General features: G+C 35.5%; 2 protein-coding genes across 2 annotated transcripts in view; both read right to left on the bottom strand.

Moving 5' to 3' along the window:
* The window catches only part of LOC145666671 (ras-specific guanine nucleotide-releasing factor 1-like), a 997,934-nt gene that overhangs the window by 512,861 nt on the left and 460,021 nt on the right, over positions 1 to 25,052 (bottom strand). The window lies entirely within an intron of this gene.
* Positions 1,381 to 3,118, bottom strand: LOC145666670 (importin subunit alpha-4-like). The gene has a single exon (XM_081734142.1). The coding sequence runs from the start codon at positions 3,049 to 3,051 to the stop codon at positions 1,726 to 1,728; it is 1,326 nt and encodes a 441-aa protein (XP_081590268.1). The 5' UTR covers positions 3,052 to 3,118; the 3' UTR covers positions 1,381 to 1,725.

The raw sequence follows: 25,052 nt of genomic DNA on the forward strand, positions 1-25,052 counted from the left end.
ACGTACAAATATGGTGGTCGTTGTTTTAATCGCACGAGTAGCAGACCGAAATTCAATCGCAAATTTCGACTGGTTAGAATCGTCGCATGAGCGAAAGGAAGTGTTCTCCGTAATGAGCTAGCTCTGAAGTTTTTTTTAGTAATAAAAAAATCAGTTGAAATGTCAATTTGATTGATGTATTCATGAAAGTTGTCTGCCACCACAGATTTCCACCTTTGGCTTCTCTCGTCGTGTATATAGGTAAGCCCTTTCAACTCCGCAGCACTCGTGCACACAGCCATCATTTATATGTATTATGCCCTTCCGCCTGAATAAATCTAATTACATAACATAAGTCCATGCTTGGCTAGTCGTTCGTCTGCACTTGGTGTGCTAGCTATTTCACAATGACTGAAACCAAAGCCTGTCTATCCGTGTAGGGAGCTGCAACGTAACAATGAACAATATTTGTCTCATAACCGTTCCGTCACCTCAATAGTTTTCACTGGTGACTAAAAGTGGTTTCAAATAACTACCTCAGAGCACCCCTGAGTCCACATGTCTGTTAGAGTTAAACTTTGTGAGAGATGGCAGTCCTAATGTCTCAAAAATAAAAAATAAACAGCAGTGAAGAGGTTGTCGGTACAAGCATATACATCCTTATGGATTTCCTGTAATATGCATCTGACCGTCAGAGAACCCTCATTCACATTCGATGAAAGATATTACAATTGAGACAAATTGTAATTTAGAGAATGTAGCATGTCTGAGACTTTATTTTCTTGAAAATACTATGAAAATAACCGATTCTTACAATTTAGTCAAACTTGCTTGTTAACTTTCTAATTTTGGCTTCATCAATTGTCATCCTAAATTTTTTGACCAATATTTGGAATCTAAAATCTTAGAATATAGGAACAAATCAGTATGGTATCCTATAAAGCCGTCGCTTTGCAGCAGCTTCTAGAATTTTACGACAAAAGAAGAAAAATGTGTAGGAAAGTCGCAATTATTTTTAAACTTCAGAAGAAAGTACTGCGTCGCATATGATCAGAAGGAAACCACTGACAGCAAATGAAATTCAGAACAACATAACAAAGTAACTTACGGAGATTACAAATGCGAAGTTGCAAAGCATTCTGGCAAGCGGAAGAGTAAAGTTAGGAAAACATAATTAGGAGTTAAAAAAAAGAATTCTACCCACACTGTATAGTTTATATATCCATACCTGGTTACTTCCAGTTAATCCTTTTTGTAACCTGAGAAGTTTTGCCTAAGAGCCACCAAGCTGTAAGTAATTGTACAATTCAGGCAGGGTTTTTAAAGAAAAGTACATTATTCTGGCAACAGTTTTTAACACATTAACATGTGTACGTAAACAAAAAGTTCATATTCTTTTTTAGGTATATTTTATTTTACATACTAATACAACTTTACAAATATACAAAAATCTGAAAATTCAATTTGCGCTTTCTGCAGTTTTTATCTGAATGTTTCATATCGACCACCGAAATCTGTTGTTCAGTTTATTTGAAAATCATAAGAAATAATACATTTGTCTTGAGTGTTTATACTATAAACTTCTCACATCAATTGGTAGACTGTGAACAATTTCATTATCCATATTAACGAATCTGTATCCTCCATGTAATTAATAAATTGATAAGATTGGTGATCATTTGATTCATTCTTAAGAATGAGCTAAATTGATCATTTACTAATAGTTAAAAGTATAACATATTATTGTCACTCCACAGATAAACGTTCGAAGTAGCTGGATAGTAAAGCCACACTAGCACGATGGATTTCCTCGTTTGGATGTCCTTGAAGATGTTTCAAGCGCTTCGTTCCTCCGCTTTCCGCTATTATTTCCGCCACGATTTCGCCTTTACTGAGTTTCCTTGTAGCTGATAGTATCCCACGCAAACCTCTCAAAACACCAATTAGAGTCTTAGGTTCATCGTCAGAAAGCAAATCACAAAATGGCTTTAAGATATTATAATGACATAATAAACGAACTTGATCAATTGTGCCGTTAAGAGTTAAATTTGTGATTCCCCTTGCCGCTTGCCTTCGAGTCTCCAAGGAACCTTTTTCCAAAACCTCGGCTAAGGCATAAATAGCTCCACTGTCTAGGGCTGCTCGAATAACTTCAGTTCGCCCTCTGCAAACATTTGCAATGATTCTAGTGGCGTTATTTTGTACATGCGTGTCTGAATGAGACAATAGTTGGACTGTGTAAGGTAAAACACCAGCTTCGGCAACAGACGAAATTTGTGTATTATTTCCAGCAGAAATATTAGACAGTGCATTCAATGCTGCTGTAAGAATACCTACTGAATTACTTTTCAGCAACTTCACAACTTGTGGAAGAAATCCATTGTCCAAAATAGCTTGAATTTTAGTAGCAACACAATCTTGAGACAGATGATACAATATCCAACATATTCTCTCAATCAAATAGTCATCTTGTTGGATTTTGATCACTTTTGCTAACACTGGAAGACAAATTTTTACTCTGTCAAATGGAGGCAACTTTCCCTTAATGGCTCTGCACAAACTATAGATGGTCCAAACAAACATACGTAGCTTGTCTACCGAGATATCTGCTTTCATAACCTTAATAATTTTAGTCATAGCACCTGCCTCAAGTGCTGCATCTCTGAATTCAGAATTATCAGACACTATATTCACCAAGGAAGTCAGCACTTGTTCTACAATGGGAAATGGACTTTTGAGAAGTGCTAAAATCTTTGTAATGATTCCTGTTTTGACTGTTGCATCTTTTAATTCTGAACACCCTGATGTTACGTGTGCTAATATACTTGCTGCTTGAAACTGCAAAACTGGATTATACTGGCTTCCTAAAAAATCAACGCAGATTGGAATAATATCTGATTTAATTAACTCTTCTGCGTCTAGGTATTGGCAGCACGGATTGCACGCATCTGAAGTTATTAATCTCTTGGCTGTTTCAGATGCTTCTATTTGGACTTCTGGCTCATCACTTGATAAATCTTTAATAATATATTTTAACTTTTCTCGAATAATTCCATCATCCCGCGAAACCATGACTGATTTTGAATATTTTTTATGCCTTACCCGCTAACACTACAACTAGCAGTTAAACCTACTCAATGCTTCGTTACTACAGTAAATCATGTCTTTAACAATTGCTATTGATAAGCATTTTTGTCTTAAATCCTAACTATATATACAACTACATGAACTGCCATAAAATATAAAGGGATACTTCCGATTGACATGGAAAGATAAAATTTGTCATGATTGTAGATTTCCGGGACTAACCCACAAAAAATTGTCAAAAGTGAATATTTTCAATTTTTAGGGGAACTAAAGGAGGCATGAAGAAATTCCTCCATGTTATTTAATTGGACGTTTTAGTGGAACTAGAATCTCATGTTTTAGGTACTTGAAATTGGAATAAAAACTTGAAATTCGGTATGCCTGTATGTTTTCGTCATCGTTACCTAAGTAAATCACTTTAAATTAAAGAATTCAACTTTTGAGTGATTTTATGGGGAACTGAAAATTTTCTTCATGTTATTTATATAGAGCACCTTTTACACCTGAAAATTATTGGGCACTTCCTGTAGGGCTACAATGATTAAATTTGACACGTTTGTAGCTTTTTGGGACTAACCGACAGGAAACTGTCGAAAATAAATATTTTTAAAATTTAGGGGGTCTAAAGGAGGCATGAAGAAATTCCCCGTTTTAAATAAATGGGCATTTTTTTTACCTACAGGGTGCGGCAGAACCAACTAATCAGTTTCAAGGAGCAATAAAAAGTAAATCTGGATATATAGAGAAAAATTTTTTTATTTTCTAAATCAGTACAATATACCATTTTACATTCATTTAGTTTTGAAAATAATGTCCTCAAGATGGTGGCCGTTAGCATCAATACATTGTTGTAGACGATCCCTGAAGTTTCGAGCAGCTCTTGCACACATATCGCGGGGTATGGTATTCACTTTGTCGATAATCCGCTGTTTTAACTCTGGTAAAGTGTAAGGGCGGTTTTGAAAACCTTTTCCTTCAGATATTCCCAAAGAAAGTAGTCACAAATGCTCAAATCTGGTGACCGCGCAGGCCACTCGACAATACCCCTCAAAGATCGTTGTGTAGCGATCACAGATCAGTTGTTTTCATAATAAGCGCGAACGGCAAAACCAAGATGTGCACCGGTCCAGATCATATTAGCTACTGAAATGGGGTCAACGATTGAACAAAGGCAGACTACGTGCAACTGCCTACTCCCACCACAGCTCTCGAGGTAATCGATAGAAACTGCTTAGTCGGTTCTGCCAAACCCTGTATAATCTCATATTTTAGATACTTGAAATCGGACTAAAATCTTGAAATTCGGTATGCTTATACGCTTTTGTTAGCGTTAACTAAGTAAATCGCCAAAAATTAAAAAAAATCCATCTGTGGAGTTGTTTTATGGGAAACTGAAAAACATTTCCCATGTTATTTATATGGGACATCTTCTACACCCCAAAATGTTTAGGCACTTCCGGTAGGATGATGACATTTCGCATGATTGTAGCCTTTCGGGACTAACTCACAGGAAAATTGCCTAAAGAGAATACTTTTAGTTTTCGCAGGGTCTAAAAAAGGGATAAAGAATTTTCCGTGTTATTTAAATGGGCGTTTTCTTGAGATATAAAATCTTATCTTTTAGATAGTTGAAATAGGAAAAGAAACTTGAAATTCGGTAGAATTGTGGGTTTAAGAGATACAAGGCTGTACGCGGAGTCAACGTAGGAAGCCCCCAGCTGGCCCAAATTAAGGAAATGTAATTAAAGAGTAAATGCACGAAATTCATTCTTGATGCAAAGGCTGATACATAAGAGATTCGAGGCCGTAGGCCGAGGAAACGAGGGAGTCTGGGGGCGGAGCCCACAGTTAGCCAAAAGCTAGTCTATTCTAAAATTGCAATTTGAAGTTTTTTTTAAAAAAAAATGAACAGATTACCAGTGATAAGAACTATTGAAGATAAGCAAAAATGTAATGTGAAAGAAGATGAATTTCTTAGCTTATGGAGAACGAAGATTATATATACATTAAACCACTTGTTAGTTATATTATGAAATTGAAGCGAGCGTATCAAGATTCAACCATTCGACTCATTCGGAATTTGAGTTCGTCTGCCTAACCGTTCCACGATAACTCTCGTAAAACTAACTAAATCTATGGCCTTTGGAACCCGAAGATTTAATGCCACATTCACAAAAGTTCTTCATTTTCTACCCTTAGCCAACTGGATCCAGTTTCTACTTTGTATTCCTATTTCTGCCAGATTCATCTTAGCGTTGTCCTGTCATCTGCGTCTACGTCTTCTTAATGGTCATTTTTTTATGTATTGGGTTTGCAGTTAAAATTTTGAAAGAGTTTCTTGCTACATGACTTACGCATCTGAATCATCTAGACTTTATGACTAAGAACATTAGGTAAACGATATAAATTATGTAGTTCCTCGTTATGAGTTTCTGCTTCCTGTCCCTCCTGGATCCGAATATTCACCTTATAATTTATTCTCAAATACTTTCAGTCTATTTTCAAATACTTTCAGTCTACATTCTTCCTTCCAAGTAAGCGACCAAGTTTCGCAACCGTACGGTACAATAGATACAATTATCATTCTAAATATTATAAGTTTCAAATTCTTCGACAGAAGTCGCGAAGATAAAATATTTTGGTCTTAATAGTAACACAAACTTCCTGCTTTCAGCTAACATTTAATTTCGTGGATACGATTTTCGTCTATTAATGTTTATTGTCGATATTTGAAAATGTCTCATTCTATATAAAGTATTATATCATATTTTAACTCACCCGTAATTTTCAGTATTACGGTCGCAGCGAACTTTCATGTGTTTAGTTTTATCTACATTTACTTTTAAACCCAAATCTTTGTGAGTGTTTGATAGAACCCCTGCATTTCATTCTAGTGTTCTTAAATCACCCCTATCAGATTTACATCATCAGTTTAAACCACAGCCTGGTGAGTGTCATTCAACTCTAGACTCTGACTGCTATCTCTGCTTTCCTTTACGCCTCTTTCACACTGGCGCCGCGCGTGTGTACAAAAGTCGTGCCGGGATACATACGGCTTTTTTCGTCAACATCACGGCAGCTTTTTTTTTTTGCCGGGAGAAATGATTTGTCGTTTTTACAATAGAGAAAATATGGATGATGGAGATAGGTTATTACGTTTGTACTGGTCCTATTCAAAATCTAAAAAGCGAAGGCATAGAGGAAGAAAATGGGTTCATTTCTTGAATATTCAGAGACCTGCAATTGGTGCATTTATGCTATTAATTAGTGACTTAAGAAGTGATGAAACAAAATTTTAAAATTATTTTCTTATGTCTATAGCAACCTGTGATGAGTTGTTAGAGAAAATAAAAGGACAAATTTTAAGGAAAAATACCCACTTAAGACATGCCATTTCACCAACTTAAAGACTTGTCATAGCTCTGAGATAAGTAGTTGGAAATTCTCCATTTCGAAAATGTTTGATCTTCATATTTACACATTTTTATCCAATTGTAACTTGGTTTTGAAAATATACATCTCAAATAACACAATATCAAATTAATTTTAAAAAACAGGATCTAAATCACATTCCCCAAAGTATTAATAATACTAGATTAATGCTATAATATACTTTTCTTAATTTATGCAAAGAATAAATGCAACACGAAACACTCATTTAACTTCATCGAAAGAAATCTATTTATTTTTTCTCAATGCCACTCAAATTCTTAGAATTGGAATTAAATCTGGTGCAAATTTCACTCTAAGCAGCTGTTGTTTCGTTCTTGGACTTGTATGATCCAAAGATTTGTCACATAGTATGGGCCTCTCCTCCGCCAAACTAATTAATATCTCTATATCTCTCTCTTCCATCGAATCCATTTCTTAAGATAGAAAAAAGCAACTCCTTCTGGCACCTTTCAATACAGAATTTTGTCAGGCGCGCGCCGTCTGGTCTGAAGAGAACCATAAGCGACAATAGCAGTGAACACGCCATGTACGGCGCGGCGCCGAGCCGCGTCTTGAAGGCGCAGTGATGTTTACGGCGACCACATGCGGGGAAACGCCGTGGCCAGATAATCTGAAAAGCCTCATATATACTAATGGTAATCAGATGATCACAGCGCCGTACGGCACGCGGCAAACGCCGCATAGCCTGAAAGAGGCGTAAATTCTAGAAAAAAACTGAATAATAATACCGACAACGCATCTCTTTGTTTCATGTTAGTCTCGACGTGAAATTTTGTGGAGAAGTATTTTCCTATTCGGATTTTACTTTGGTATTCACTTGAAAACATCTTAATTTACCAAATTAGTTCTTTTGGTATTACAAAGTAGGTAAGAATGTTGTACAATATTTCCCTTCTGACAGAGTTGAAGACCTTTTTTGAATCAATAGATAACTGATGTATCGAAGAATCGTATTCCCGTTTATTTTCGAATATGTGACGGATGGTAAATATCTGGTTGATAATTGATTGATTTCGCCTAAATCCGCACTGATAATCTCCAATAATTTCATGTTTATATTGTGGCAATCTTACTAACAATGTTCGAGTGGAGTTTATGGATTGTCGACAAGGGAGGGATACCTTGACAATTATTACAATCAATTTAGTCGCTTTTCTTTTGAGTTGGAACCATGATTATTTTTTTTAACTTCTGTGGCAATTCTTCATTGCTCCGAATGAGGAGCATTTGTGTATCTCGTTCCACAACTTTTCACCTCCAGCTAAAATGAACTCAGCAGGAATTTTGCCTATACTCAGAGACTTTTATTTCTTTAATTTCTTTATTGTAATTTCTTCTCCCGTTCGGTTAGACTCTGGAATACACGATTCTACTATATGCATTTCACTTTCTCCACGTTGTTTGCCTGCGTGTTGAATAAAACTTAAAAAAAAAATATATGAAACTCGTAAAAATTCTCGATTTTAGTGAAACTTGAAATATGTTTTTCTGCGACTTTTCAAAATAATTTTATTGTTTTGAGGACCTATCAATCAATCAATCAAAAAATAAGTGTTAATATTGTATTAAAAATAATTTTTCGGAACCAACTACGCTAAAATTTTAAATAAAAGATTGCACAAACTGTTTTCAGAATATACTTATCATCCTCATTGATTGCTGTTGAAATCAGTAAAGGGTGGGTGGGTAAAATGCGATAATTTCGCCTAAATTTGAAAGTTTATTTTTAAAAGAAAATTTCGTAAGAAATAATTTTATTTTGATAACTTTTATGAAAATTACTCAATTTTGGTATAATATGGCATTTTGTTTTATCCTTATGAATCGCCTAAGCCTAGAGAATTAGAGATTGAAGTTTATCAGGATTATAAGGGTTAATTCATTCTCAAATTAAGAAACCACATTTCACGATAATCTTTCTGTAACAATATATTCGATTTTGAAGTAATATTTCCCATAATTTGAAGTTGTAATGGGCGGTCCTTAACTGTCCGTTACAAATTTCCTTTTGAAATACCATCTCCCTGATTTTAACGTTGTAATTTTAACGGACAGTTTATTTTTGATTTATGGCATAATTTATGTGAAAATACTCTAAAATTTATCAATTTGTATTTTTCCATTTCCATTTGTTACCAGTGCCGTGCAGTAGGGAGGGAGCGAACGGGCAGACGGCTCCGGGCGCCGAAGTAAGGAGGCGAGAAATTCGGGAAGAGAAAGAAAATAAAAGAAGGAAAGAAAAAGAGAGGAAACATTACTTGGAATACTTTAGATCAACAGCAGATGATGTTACTCATGTTACGAAAATGTGTGTGCACATATAAAATGAGAGAAAAATTAATAAGAAGTGGTCAAAAGCTCGGAAAATCAGAGTTTATTTTTGAAAATTTTATTACACTTTGCGGCTGGTCTGTTGATCTCATTCATATGTACGGGAGCGCCGTTGTATACTCACGGCCCGGGCGCTGATTTTGCACGGCACGACACTTTGTTACACCATGAAGCACTCGCGCTCTTTCTGACATGCTCTTGTCTTATGTTTTTCACCGTTATCGGTGTTAATTAGGTGTACCAGACATGATATTTCTTCTAAAAGTGTATTGAAACTGAATCATGTAGGTAAGAAATCTAATTATATATGTGATAAATAGTAAAAATTTTGCAAATGATGGGCAAAATAATTTTGCATTTATTGGCCGACAGTCATGTCATATCTGGGAGTGTATAATGTCAAAATCAGGAAAGGAGTTCCAGCGGTAGAAGAAGGTCAGTCACCCAAATGGTTGGGGTAGAAAATTGAAAAAAAAAAGTGAAAAATTGATGGGATGAAACAGTGTAAGATATTTTTGGATGTGTGCATGTGTTAATATTAGTAAATGAGAAGATGAATATAAAATGTATAGTATGAAATTTCCACTTAATCCACTTCCTCTTCACAGCACCACTCTAAGTGATATTACACTTCCTCAGTCACCGTCGAACTTTTCCGACAAAATCGCTCTGGCCATCACAATCTACCCTCTATCAAATGCTGATTGGCTTTCCCTGGTCTACGCACAGGCATCACACTGATAGAGTGAGACCCATTCCATCGTCTGGCGAGCCGTTCTTTTGAAACCCCTGACTCTTACTTCAGCCCAACGACTTCGTTCGTAAAGTAGTCGGTGATCTTAATGGTTTGACTGGTGAGTACACACATATGGCCATGCCGACATTCCAGAAATCAATTTTCTGAATGTGTTATACGCTTAATTGATGTCTTGTTATCTAAGTACATGTTAATATATTGTCATGCTGTCAAATGTTTCTGTCAAGCTATTCTTGCAGATTAAGAATATGGTGACACCTTTTTTTTTTTTCGAAAATAAACAATTCGAAAAGTTACTCAAAATAATTTCTTAATGCACTCTATATTCTTACTTTCTTGGCCCATCCGAATAATTTCATACAGATTGATAATATGCCTAACTAAAATGTCATAAAAGCGATTAGTTATTTTAAAAATACACATTAACTTATGCTATATGGTCACTACAATTAAGTAGTGTAAAATAGATTACTAGGGTAGGGTATGTTACGTTAGTAGGCTTTCATATAGGTTAGATTAGTACAATAGAGTAGGTTTGGTTAAGTTGGTATGAGTAGGTTAGATTAGTAGAGTAGGCTAGGTTAGTAAGGACATTAGGTTAGTAGCATAGGTAGATTAGTTGGGTACGTTAAGTTAGTAATTAAGGTAGGTTAAGTTAGTTTGGTACGTTATGTTATGTTAGTAGAGTAGATGAGGATAAATTAGTGCTTGTATGCTACATTTTGCAAGCACCTTAATCTGAACTTGTATTGATACGAGTTGCATTTGCAGTGCTACACTTGTAAACATAAAATACAGCTTTCTTACACTGTGCAGAAATACTAATGAAAAATAATATTTAACACAGTCCTCTTTCATATACATTTACTTATTTTAACCATCGTATAGAACTTGAAATGCTTTCTGACTGTAACTCTATACTTGTAGAAATAAAGCTGTTCGCCTACATAAATAAGTTTACTAAATATAATTCTTGCTTTAATTAACAGATTTAACATGCAAATTATCTAAGAAGCTGTATCTATATTCTTAATTTGCACCAAGATATTTCTCTCTGTGAGATGATATGTTGTATATTTTCCAGATATCACATAAAATTTAAAAGACGTGGGTTTCGATTTCTCTATGCCGAATTTATAGTGCAAGAAATCTTAATATCTAAACTTTTGTACAGACTGTTACTCCGCGTCGTAGTAAAGAGTCATTTTAGCATCACGATTCGGCTGGGTTTTACAAGGTTTTTCCAACCATTCCTAAACAAACATTCGGTTTTAGAATATGATTATGAGACTTCACATTCATCCCTAATGCTTTGGTTTAGAATCAGTTGAGAGTGAGGGATTAAACTGCCTCCTCGCTCGACTCAGAAAATATGTCTTATGCAGAAAACGCACACTTTAATAGCCAGAACAGGCTAAACCTGATACGAACAGATCGCTCCGTTAAAACGGTGAGAAGCTTAATAGAAGTAGTCCTGAACCGCAGCTTCAGTGCTTCTGTTACGTATATTCTGACCAATTTTGGAGACGATCTGATACTGAAGAATAAATAATAAAGAATGACACACGTGGTTAGTCCAATAAATACGCGAATTGAGTTATTAGGGTGACCTTGAGTTGACGTTATGTCATGTGCACTTGCTGCTCTGTTAGCAGGGGTCTAACTGGAGTGGCAGTAACTGCTAGACTGTTGAGGCGAGCTATAGGTGGCATTGGTTTTGTGGTGTCCTGTTTTTGTTCGTGTCAACGATGGGTATTAATGAACAGATGGAACAACGAATCAACAGCAAATTTTTGGTTAAACTGGGAAAAGGCTCTCAGGAAATTCATGAAATGTTCAGAGATGTTTATGGAAATAACACACTGAAAAAAACAGCTATTTTCAAGTGGATCAAGCGTTTTCGTGATGCCATGAGAACTGCAGGGATGAGGCAAGGCCAGGACTACCGTCGATCTTCTGTGTTGAAGACAACATTGAATGTGTGCGGTCTCTTGTGCTTTTCGAGCTTCGATTAACTGTCCGGATAATTACTGATCAACTGAATTTAGGAAAATATTCTGTGCACAGGATTTTAAGGGAACATTTGACGTTGAGAAAATTGTTTGCAAACATTGCCCCAAAGTTTCTCACACCTGACCAAAAGCTACGAATGACCGAATGCTACATCGATTGGAAAGACTCCGTTCAAATTTCCGGTTTCCTTGAAAGGATCAGCACTGGTGACGAATCATGGTTCTGCGAGTATGACATCAAGCTGAAATCACAGAGACGAAACGATGTGGAGACGATAAAACGTGCAACAAGGCAGTGGAAGAGCCTGACTTCTGAAGATTTCTGGGGATATTTAGAACAATGGACAAGGAGGTGGAACAACTGTATTGCTACTAATGGGGAGTATTTCGAAGTGGATAAGATTGATGTACCATAATATTTGTCAAATACCGTTTTTATGACACCAGTTCGCTTATTTATTGAACAGACCACGTATACTTAAAGTATGATTAAGTTTTCCACAATTATCACATTGCACCGTGCACCTCCCTTATGGGTCAAATTCATTACTTTGCCCGTTCATTTTCATACTATGTGGTATAAAAATAGAAAATTATGAAACAATAAGTTCCAAAACTAGGTGCTGGGGCTTTATGTAAAAAGTAAAGGCGTCGTTTTGGAGGTTAGGGCAGACATTTGGCCCTCTCAGTTTGAGAAACACAATTTTTAATAAATTGTATGTTAATATAATAATAAAAAACATGAACCTCTTACATCAGTGGACAATCTATTTCCCCTCCCCTTCTTGGCAAAGTCTGATATGACACCACTAGTAAGATGACTTAAATTTGAGAACTGAAATATTAAACTCTTTGATTACTGTATAATTAGGGTAAAATAATCTGTCAAAAGCCGTTCATTTTCCCAGTTACCAAATTATAAAAAAAGGGTCTAATCATATTATGAGTAGACCCAGTTGTTAACAAACTTGATTTGTTCTTATTTAACAAGCACTGCGCTGGATGTTTCAAATAAATAAAAGGAAAAATATATGTCTTTGGTACAGTACCAATAAGGCTCCCAAGAGTCTTTGTAAAAGACAAGACACAAAGCCGATTGGATTAATTATTTCACGGAAAAAGGTTCATTATTTTGATTTCATGACATCTAACAAGATAGAGGAAAAGAAGAAACAAGTAAACACTGTACTGTTCTAATGGAATGATTAGTCGAGGAGAAACCAAACTTAATAAGTTGGAGAATGCTATCCCTATAGAACTACGTTTGTCGTAAAAAAATTCATGGAGTTCTTCTTTTTGCTTTGTTTGTTATCCTTCCTTACAGGCGAAATACTATTAGACAACTTTATTAATTACGACCATGTTGTGGCTCAGTAATACCTCTTTCATCTCTGGTTCGTGGGTCCCTGCTTCAATCCACTGTGTATGAGTTTGTAATGGATAACACTATTTTGAGTTTTCTTTGTTTTTCTCCGTACATTCGTATTCCACTAAAATACTATACTATAATCATTGACATGCATACTGTAAAGTTTTGTTTGTGCAGGTATAGGTAGAGCATTGGTGGAGCAAATTACAATCCAGAAATCTTTTCTCCTACTATCAGATTTTATTACAAAATTCCACTACAATAAAAATAGATACAAATTCGCTAATGTTTGGATAAAACTGGTGTCCCTTCGACCTGATGGTTTCGAGAAAAATTCTTGGGGTAGGACACTCAATTCTCCACCGCAAGTAGAGAGGGGTAGATTTCGACAGAACTCCAATGCAATCCAAGTCGGTGTTGTGATAAGGAATCTCCCAATACTCCACTGCAAGTAGACAGAGACGTAAAGTTTCCCACAAGGCTTCACTGCAAGCTACATGCTTTGGTTTTAGATGAGATACTTCCATACAAGCCAAGAAAGGGGATTTGACCAGTTGGAGGCTGATGCGTGTTGCTGAAATTCTCTCGGTTATACGATATAGGTGTTCCAGTTGTTGCAGTGGCACTGTTGTTTCGTCGTTGTTACATGACCAGTGGTGTCGCTACTTTTAGCCGATACAACTAAATGTTTGAAATTCAATAACTCGGAAGCAAAAACTTGCTATCTTTATAAATAACATCCGGTGCAAGTTTGCGTCTACATCATCACACGAAAGAGGCTGAATTAATGTTGATGAAATTCTATGCAAAGACAGGCTTTGGTCCACCGAAGGATAACATCAAAAAGATATCCATAAGGGTCTTGAAGAAACAGAAAGAAGATGCGCTCAATCCATGCATTGTTTTATCAATGTAAAAATTGTTGTCTTCATTATTGATTTTGCGAGTTCTTCTGTTTATATGATACATGTGTTTAGTTGGTTTAATTTCTTGAATTACAATTGTATATCTAGTTTATTTTACTGCAATTTATTATTAGTTTTCATTATGTATGTATATATATTGAGTAGTGACTTTTCAAACCTCGCCTTATCCATTGTAGTAAATTTTTCAGAAAACGCAAAATACACCTTATTATTTTATTTTCCAATCTTAATATGCGAAAATTGGACTGTTGCTTCTCTGTAGTCTTAGAAATGGCTTTAAAATTTCATTTTAAAATTTAATGCGTATATACTACGATTTTTTTTTTTTTTTTGAAAATTAATAATAGCAAGTTTTGCACCGGCAACCAGAATTCAGATGCGAATTACTGTTATTTGTAGCCACTTTTGTCAATAATCGACATGATATTTAGAAAGAGCACATCCAACAATACTGAATTCAGTTTCTAACTCAAAAATGAAAAAAAAAAAAAGTGGATAAGGCGAGTTTTGAAACGTCACTACTCACATATATGAAGTGAACTGTTTTTTGAACTTCTTCATTATTGTATGGTTAGGGTACACACTTTCGGTGCGAGACCTGGGTTCGATTCTTAGTAGGAACTGGTTTTCCAGATCACATGTTAATCTGTAGGTCCACGTCTCGAATAGTCGTATATATACTCTTTTTCTTTGATTTTTTATCCTACTTAATGTTAGATCTTCGAATTACAGCTGTAATTCTTCAGAACATTGTTTGCTTTGACCATTAACAAATCCCAAAGTTAAGTGTTCAAGGCTGCATGGATCAATTTATTAAGGGATTGCTGTCCTCACGAGTAGTTTTTACATGTTGTGGCATTATTTAGAGCTTTTTTACCTACAAAATCTTATATATTTTACGAATGGAAAGTCGACGAAACATTTGTTATTAGAGGCTCTCTAATGATAATTCACTGGCTGCGATTGCAGGATAAAACAAGAGTTAATTATGAAGCGCACGTAGAACATCTAGTCAAAAAATATCACGTTTCAGGCCCAATTAAGCAAAACTGATAGTAACCATTTTACTGAGATCTTGCTGCTCTCATCTTCTGTAGGACTGTTTTTTGAACTTCTTCATGACTGTATGGTTAGAGTACACACTTTTGTGCGAGACCTGGGTTCGATTCTTAGTAGGAACTATTTTTCCAGATCACATGTTAATCTGTAGGTTCACGTCTCGAATAGTCGTAATGCTAAAGAGACACTAATTCCAATCAAAAAAAAAAAAAAAAATCTATTGGTATTATCCTAAAATAATTTTTAGAGAACCTCCAAGTAACACTGCATACATCAAAAACAGGTATTTCGAACCTAAATTGAACTCCGGTTTCTTCTAAGTGTCTCAATCTTATTAATCTTCGGTAATGGCAGGGGCGGATCCAGGACGGACTTCTGGGGGGTGGATTGTAATACTGCTACTTAGAGCAACTTTTAAGAGCTCCAACTCGGGGATGTATTTTATTTTTATATATAAAATAAGAGAGTTTCCTCTTCTGGGGAAAGGGAGGCGATTGCCCCCTGGATCCGCCCCTGGGTAATGGATATCTACAAGTAGACCCTAACGTATTACATAAACATCTATTTATCAGTATGCTTCTATCTTTTTTGTTCCAATATTTTCTTAAGACTTAGTTTCTGTAAACCCTTAGTCTTACTACCAACTCTATCATTTAGCTAATCCATACTTATAGTACGAAGATAAAAAAGAGGATTTAATAGATATTTCATTTTTCTTTCTTGGGTATTAGCTAGACTAGTGGTTCTCTAAGTGGGTGTTGGAACAAAAGGAGCAATTGGGAGCGTTTCAGATTTTACGACATCTGGATGTTAAGACATTTTTCTTGTTATTGTACGAAAGCCATTGTATATGCATTTTACAAACTATCAAAAGTTTAAACTTTTTTACAAATTTTATTATTATCATTATTATTTTTATTATTATTATTATTATTATTATTATTATTATTATTATTATTATTATTATTATTATTATTATTATTATTATTATTATTATTATTATTATTATTGAAATATCAGCTAAAGATTTCATGATTCTGAAGAACAGCCACTTAATAAAAATACAAAAATTTTCCTGCATTTATATCCTGAATTTTATATCAATTTTGTAACGCAGAAAGATATGCTACTGAAATAAAAATTCGGTTATAATAGCTTTAAAAATGTTGGTCGGAAAAGTGCAAGTTGGTCTCTTTTCTAAGGAAGGCGAGGAGGCAAACATATGTTAAAAATATAAATGCAAAAAATATTTTTAAGGAGAAAAATGTAAGGAAAAAGATAGCTAATGTGAGACAGATTATAGAAACAAAAGTTTCCTTTTGACACACACACATACACACACACACACACACACATATATATATATATATATATATATATATATATATATATATATATATATATATATATATATATATATATATATATATATATATATATATATATTAGCAAAATATCTGTTCTTTGAACTGGGAAAATACCTTTCATTTTCGAAATAATGGGCACCAATACTATAACCAATCAACTTAGTGACCCTAAAAGCTATTAATTCGACATTAATGTTGGTCATTTTCTATTATTTTTACATACCACATCATGCCCATTTAGGAGTACTAACGGGGACTGAATATGGATTTAAAGAGCATCGGAAGTGTCACTTTTTATCTCAGCCATACTAATATCGCGGCCATTTTCGATAATTTTTATATCTCCCCTCCCCTATGGGTCCACGGTGATTCAGTGGTAGAGCGTTCAACTCTGGTGTATAGGGCCCCCGGTTCGTTCCAAGCTTGCCTAAGTGAAGTTTGTGGTGGACAAACACCGTGTGAGTGGGCTTTCCCGGGGTTCTCCAATTTCCTCCGACTTTCTCATTCCACCATTTCATCGTTTTCTCATTATCACCGTTCCCTTTATCCTAGCCGATATAAACGTGTGACGTAAAACCTAGAGATTTGATTTCATTTACCCTCCTCTTCCCAAGTTGCGGAACTGTATTTGGATTTAGACGGCATCGAAACTGTCACTTTTAATCTCAGCGACCCCGAAGACTATGGATTCGACACTAATATCCGTAATTTCCGATCCCTTAAAAACTATCCCAGGCCCGAATCTCTTCTACAGTTCAGCCTTGTGCATGGATGGATCGGCCTAAAACGACCGCAGTTAATATATCCAATTAATCAAAAGAAGAGTGTGTCTACAAAATTCATCTAATCTCCCAAATGTAGCACAGCTCAAATTCTTTGTAAGGATGTGACGTATTTTCAAGTTTAGATCTTTATTCCCAAATTATTAGTAATCCAATTTGAGATTTGGACTTATTCAAAAATTTTACGAAAAAAGTCACTAATTTCTATTTAAATTCAATTGCATGGGACAAGTGTGTTAAACATTGTCTTAAGCCTTAAGAAATTAAATGATGAGATAGTTGTTTATCTATGCTCATTTGGGGCTGAGAAGTAAAATAGTATAAGTCATAAAATATTAATTTCATAGGAGAAGCGGAAAAATCTTTCCAAGACAATATCTTGTTGAATTGAGTCGATTGCTTATTGATGAAAAAATTTTTCACTTCCTGCGTTCCAGTTGTCCACATCTGAAAACTTTCCTAGTGTTCCTCGTATTAATATAATTAAGAAAAAATATGATAACTCATTTTCGGCTAGAAAGTGACTTGGCATAGTTTACCTCTCATCTTCAGATATAAAGAAGACATGGCTTCAAGTGAAATGCGCATAGCCTTTAAAAAAGAAGAAGAAGAAGAAGAAGAAATCGTTTATTTATTTTTTCTGTCCAAGACTGACATATATATGAGAAAGAGAGGGAGAGAGAGAGAAAGTGCTCACCAAATAATATTTGACATACTTATATAGCATATCAAAACCATCACAATGCAAAGTTTGATGTCAATCGAATAAGTTCAGCGTATGATTTTTTTCAAAGGTAGGATTCAAAATCTGACCGTCCACCACTTGGAAACTGTAAGTTTGCATAATAATTTCAGACGTTTGTATATGTAGAAGGTCAAGATCTACCACATGTCAAGTTTGATCCCGATCGGTTGAACTCGCACAATGTATGTTCTTGATATTTCAGCTCTGAAGAACGATTTTTTCCCCTATTTCCTAGACTAGGAAATTTTGCTAGTCTCCTCGTTTACGTTTACCTCTTCATGTGTTCCACACTTCGAATAGAGATGCCACGCGTCGGTTGCATCCATCATACAAGGAATCTCTATGGATTCTAAATACAGAATTGATCCTCTAGAGACAGCAGTATCGTTTATTATCTATTCAAGCTTCCAAAACCTTATGTGTGAACACTGACCATAACATGACAGATTGACTGACAGGCATTGGAATACTGAGAAACGATTTCCAAACACCCGTCTGAAATAACACAGTAAATGTAGTAGGCCTAAGGAATTGTGGCGTGAAATAAGGTGGTAACAAAAGTCATTAAAATGCTTCACGTTTCTCTTATGACCTCCACCCCCACTTCACTTTCCGTTTCCGCTGAGTTCTGTTTGGTTCCGTTCCGGAGATAAAACAGTTCCTAAAGGCAGTAGCTATTTTTGTGGGTCTCACATTCCTTTCGTTTGGTTTTACTATTTCTCTCTACATGTTTTCAGGTGAAAATGTTAAAGCAGATTTTATTAGATTTCAAGCTATATTTTTTTTCTTTCTTCGTAACAGGACTACCAAAAACTTAGTGAATGAATAACGCTGAATCTTTCTTTCTTTCTTTGATAGAATGTTTTATACAGCAAGCGAAGTACTTTTTACACATAGTTGTTGAAATCTTATGTCTAAACGCTAAAATGAAAGGGTTTTTTTGCTCTTCAGCTTTTTTGATAACTTATATTATTATTAGTATTTAACGAAAATATGGTCAGAGAGATGAGACACATTACAAATGGATAGATCTCAATGCAGAACACAATGATGTGTGTTAGTGTAAATGCTCATGTGTAATTTTTTCGATAAGATTTAGAAGCGTTAACTATTTTGAACATAAAAAAATGGTGCTGAACGAGAAGCAAGACACTTATTAAAGTGAAGTTAATACTGATGCTAACCCTCATGAAGCTGCTTTTCATTATGACACGAACAATATGTAGTAGTTAATGAGGTAATAGCCCAAAATTATGTTTGACTCTTAAATATTAATTTATACTAGTATTTAACTAAAATGCTGTCCGAAAGATCATTCTAAGCTTAACGGAAGGACATGTCTAACAATGTAAGAGTAAATTTTAGCGGTCCTAGAATGATTCGATGAGTTTTGCTAGACATCACTTAAAGTAGGTCTATCTCCAATGATTTCATTATCATGCTCATCTGGATTATCTTGAGTCAAATAAACAAAAACTGCAAAATGATTCTTAAGAAAATGGAATAATACTAAGGTAAAATAATCCAGGGATCGTTTTGCCTCTTCGTATGGCTCCCATTAAATACGTTCTTGTGTTACAAAATATGGAGGAAACTTCCATCTGCATTGGTGAATGTATAGAGTTAAGCACTGACTTTTAAACAAGTAGTGTCTCATTTATATTGTAATTCATGCGTTATAGCAAAAAGTAGTACTTACCTTATAAACAATGTTATGAGAATTTTATTTTATCGTCTGGAAGACTAACAAAACGTTTCTCATCCAAAGAGAGCTGATGAACAAGGACAATTCCTTTTGTGTGACGGAGCAACCGCCTGATACGACAAGCAGCTCCACCAGTTTCCACTGTAGGGGTAGGGGGGCATTTTACTTGCAGGGATCATTTTACCGATCTTTTCCCTATACACTTCAACTATTGGTATCCTTGTTGTTGTGAGTGAAGATTTCCGTCAGTCGGCTGAATTACAAGAGAGGAGACCGGAACCGAGACGGACTTTTATATACCAAGACGAGACCGAGACAGACTTCTATAAATCGAGACGAGACTTTCGAAAGTCTCGGTCTCGTCTCGAATATTGATATTGATATCTATTAAAATTGCCTTTATTCAAAATTTGTGTTCTTGCTGTGTTCTATTATATGGGAACGGCTGACTGATGTAGAGTGGCGTATTTAAGGGGTGGCTATCGGGCTCAAGCCCCTCCCGAAAAAATTTGCGATCATTTTTTCGCATTGCATGTACAACAAGTGTTTCTTACTCGCTCCTCAAGTCTCTCCCGAAACAAAATCCACCGCTGATGTATATAGTATTCTCTCTCTCTCTCTTCTCTCTCTCTCTCTTCTCTCTCTCTCTCTCTCGATATATATATATCCGTGAATTCAGGATATGATCAAGGGAGGGGCTACTAAACCATAGTTTGCTGCTTTATCCAGTGTAAAGAAAAGTACGATTGAATCTCATTTTATCCACTGTATATCTGAGCGTCAAGGAGGGCTATAACACCTATAGCCCTCCCCTTCTATCCGCGATATATATATTAAAACTTCTTAAATGTTGTACCAAGTTGTGAGAAATATTGAAGGGGAATTTCTTCTAGATACTCTGCAATACCACTAGATAAGCAAGCAGTATTGCTAACGCAGCATAAAGTATTTTCTTAAATTGCGCTACGTAAGGTAATCATTTTCAATTTAGATGTTAAATAAAATCACAATACTACATACATTATTCAGTGTAACAAAGAACAATACAGTATCAGTATCACTAACATCAACTTTGGAGATCTCTAACAACTCAAATTTCATGGAGGGTGCAATGCGTATCAATTATATCTTAGCGTCAAATACTATGATCATGATATAATGTATTTCAATGAATGAAGGAACAAATTTACAAGAAATGGGAAACTTAACTTCTAAAGACTTTTCTTCGAAAAGGTGCTGATATATCACGTCTCCTCACGTAGATGCTTCCAAAAGACTTAAATAATCATAATACCATTTACAACAATTGTAATTTCAAACCGTTTTAGGGATTCGAAACACATGGGTAGTGATTGTTATACTCCTTAAAATGAGGTATTTGTGTTAACTTTTATAATGATTGTTGCTTTCCTTTGCTTCTATAATATTACAACGATAGTTTTTGGTGGTTTTAATAACAACAAGTCGCAGTTACATTATTTTAAGCAGTGTTGCCCAGTTAAATAAATTGCAAAATATTATTCTAAATATAGTGAAAATAACGTAGCTAAAGTGCAAAATATTTTAAAATTACTCGTAATTTGTTTCATGGTGCAAGAATGTTTTCAAAAGACGACGTTTTTCATAGCCTTTGTCTATGAAATGATAATGTCAAAGTTTTCGTTCCAGCAATACATGTAAATGTAAATTGTAACTTAAATTAAACGTAACTGATAACTTTTTAGTAACACTAGTTGTTCCCCCTAAACAGGCTCGCAACTAGAGGGGGGCTATGGGGCCTGCCCCCTAAACTTTTCGTGGCCCCTCTGTGCCTCAATACAAAATGCTATCATTAATACAAGAAAACATAATTTAGATATTCGTAAGAGAATTTTTAATGACTTGGCCCCCCTAACTTATTCATGCCCCCCCCAAACCTCTGTGGCTGGTTTCGGGCCTGCCCCTAATCCTTAGGTCTGGTGTACACTTTAGATTAAAACCGTGCTTAATTAAAAGTTCTAATTACACCCTAATTACAATTTACTAGTTTTAGTTTGACCACCGACCACCTCAAACTCAAATCCATACCATATAGCTATATTCAATTATTCAAGGACTTACAATTAGTAATACACATTATGTTGATGTTTGGTTTGGTTTGTCTTAGTTTAGCGTCCCATGATTATGCTAGGATAGCTAAAGGAGAAGTGGAGCTACTGATTATAGTGGAATCCGAACTACTTCGGTCGTTCAACTTTACCCTCACAAGGAATCGAACTCGGAACCACACGAACCAAAATCAAGCGTGCTAGCCGCTAAATTAAATGGGGATGCTGACATTGTGTTGATTTAAATCATTGAGTCAGTGTTGCTAGATTACAAGATTACAAAATAGTATGTCTGTGCTCCAGAAGTAGCGGATTTGAACTACACTTGGAGCCCAAATATATAGAAATGAATTTTTTGGCAACTAATGGTTGGAACTAATGAAGTGATTTTAACATGTGCTGGAAAATGTGCTGGACATATTGCAAGAAGAAATTATGATTGATGACGGAAACAATTCTAGACTAGATACCACTAGACAAAAACAGCCTAGGAAACGTTCGCATATAAAAAGGTCTGAGGAAATCAAGAACCGCTGGGGGAACAACCTGGAGAAGAATTGCCGAAGATAGATAGATGTGGAGGTGACTTGGAACCTTCATCCAGCAGTGGATTGATAATGGTTGATTATGACGATGGTGATGATTTTATTAAATCTGGACATCAGAGGTAAATAAGCCAAGTCATAATTTCGTAATTTTACAGAGAAGCGAAAACAGGTTCCTTAAGTAAGACTTATAGTATTGTTTTTCAAACTATACTGAGTAATTACAAAGTAGTACGATACTTTTAGACTTACATTATTACACCACTAGAAAGAACATTCTTTAAAAAAGTATTCTTAACTCAATTTCGCCCATAAATAACTTAGCATGGTCATTTCTAAAGTGCAGATATATAGATATATGTAACTTCTACTACGTAAGGTAGGGTAAAACTGAATTAAAAATTTAACTAAGTCGTACAGCGAAAGAAATATTTTTGACTATTCAATCCTTCATGTTGCAGCAAAACTACGAAAATTAACACAAAAGAATACTAGAAAGATAAGAATCACTGGTTTTGGCGCGCGAGAGAAAATAGATACAGATAGCTCGAATTACTTATATACTTATACAGGGTGGGGCAAATAAAAGTGGCTCGGAGGAGTGGATACGATTGGACGTGAATGTATGCATGGAACCACACCACGTGATGGATGAACAACTGCCCATATGGCCATGGAGCACATTTACACAATCTTCACTCCTGACAGAGTTGTCAGTAGAGGTGAGTCTGGTGTCGGCCATGGTTGGCCACTCCGGTCACGTGATCTGTACATGTGCTATTATATTTTGTGGGGGAACCTCAAGTCTAAGGTGTATTGCAACAACCCTCACAGTCCTCAAGAACTGCAGCACAACATTTCTGATGAGATTGCAGCAAGCCTAGTTTCGATCTGCCTTCTTCAACTTGCTTACCAGGTCCCAAAAGTGCCAAGAGATGAATGGTGGTCATTTTCAACATATGCTAAAAGCAGGTTAGCAAACTATTTCCTCTCCTTTGCTCTGTTTCTTTGTACCCTGGAACTTTGTTCTCCGGGCCACTTTTATTTCCCTCATCCTGTATAATATGTATGTCCACGTTTCGCAAGTAATTTTCAATCAATATAAAATTTCAACGTAATGAACGCAGGATTAGTTTTCTCAAATAAAGATCGCATGGACCGCCGAGAGCTCAGGAATAAACTTAATCTATGTTACTGTACAGAATATATGCTTATGTAATGCATTACGACCTTATGAATTTGTATAAGAAACAGAATGTACTTAAAATGAGACGCGAACTATGAGAAACATCGGAATCTATAACGTGTTTGGTGAACCAACGCGAGACCACGCATAGCGAAGATGAGTGCCGTATCTCTCACCACAAGGTTCAGGAAATTCGTGTTATAAAGTGTCAATTAAACACGGAGATATGAAATGGCAAAAAAGCATTTGATCAATTATAACAAAATATATTGTAGTAATAATTTACGTATTTGTTAAGATAATGATCAAAAGAAGGAAATAAACTACTGTATAGTACTGGAGTTAACTGAATAGAGTTTAATTGTATAGGCAGTATTGAGGCTGTATGAAACGAAGCCTATTGCTGAAAGTGAAATATGGGTTACTATTAGAATTTTATCCCAGGTATGACATATTCACTGATGATTGAACCTGGAACACTCGCATGGAAAGCATTATTGCTAATAAATTAGCTAGGAAGAGGTACACCATACCATAATTCTAAGTCAAGAATGAAGGCAAAAAATAAGAAGCGGAAACGACAGACTGTACGATAATAATACTTTCACAATTTTAATTTCACACTATTTATTTCGAGACTTTCGAAATGAGACCGAGACTTGGCCCTCGAAACCGAGGCCGAGATCGAAACAAGAATCTGTTGACCGAGACGGCGATTTTTAACTCGAGACCGAGACCGCTATTATCAACCGAGACGAGACCGAGACTGTACAAAATCTCGTCTCGATACCATTAGTAACAAGCTACTGTTCTTTGCACACCTTCGTTCATCGTACGAATTTACAAGGGAGATATAAATTCTCTTCTTCCGTTGCTTATTAACTGCGTCCAATATGCAGTGAATGCACGGAGGCTCGTATCCCCTTTCCTTCCCTATCTCTCGGATTGGCTGTCCTACGCTGCGATCAATTAGCGGCTGGCCTTAGCCTAAGGTATCCCATTGGTCAACTACACAACACTGTTACCACTGAGCCTCCAAACCTTCAGTAGTGTTACATTGTTATGGTTTCAAGTGCAATTGTATAATGGTATTCTATGTGATTACCATTTAAATATAATTTTCAATAATCGATTTATTTTCGAGTGCAAAATTGTTTTCTTGCATTCGTGACAAGAGGTCGTTCTCTATTTTGGTAAACATGTGAGATTATCTGATATTTGTCTTCAGAATTTGTTAATTGCAATATAAAAGGACGTTTATATACAAAAGCAATGTTTACATGTTCAAAGCACAAGCTTCAGATTTCTGTTTTCAGTTATATTACCAAACATAATCCAAAGGAAAACATTCTCTTCCGCTTCTACCACTTGTTTGCAAATGTTTTTAATACTGGGCTTTCGTTGTTGATCTTCGGCAATAATTGTGGAAGAAACAATATTTGATGAAGGAACAAACATGATAGAGAAACAATATTCGATCGTTACTTACGAACATTTATTTTTTAAAAAAACAAATACCGGTATATCATTTTATTACAAAAAGTACACAACTTCTTTTTATCTGGATGGTTTCAACAATAAAATTGCATATAAAAGATTTTTCTTAAAGGTGGGCTTACCATAAGTAGAATAAATAACTTGAGGAAGAGAGTTTGACGAGGG

This window comes from Thermobia domestica, chromosome 12, assembly GCF_964235325.1.
Source record: "Thermobia domestica chromosome 12, izTheDome1.hap1.1, whole genome shotgun sequence".
In the NCBI taxonomy this organism is placed as follows: Eukaryota; Metazoa; Arthropoda; class Insecta; order Zygentoma; family Lepismatidae; genus Thermobia; species Thermobia domestica.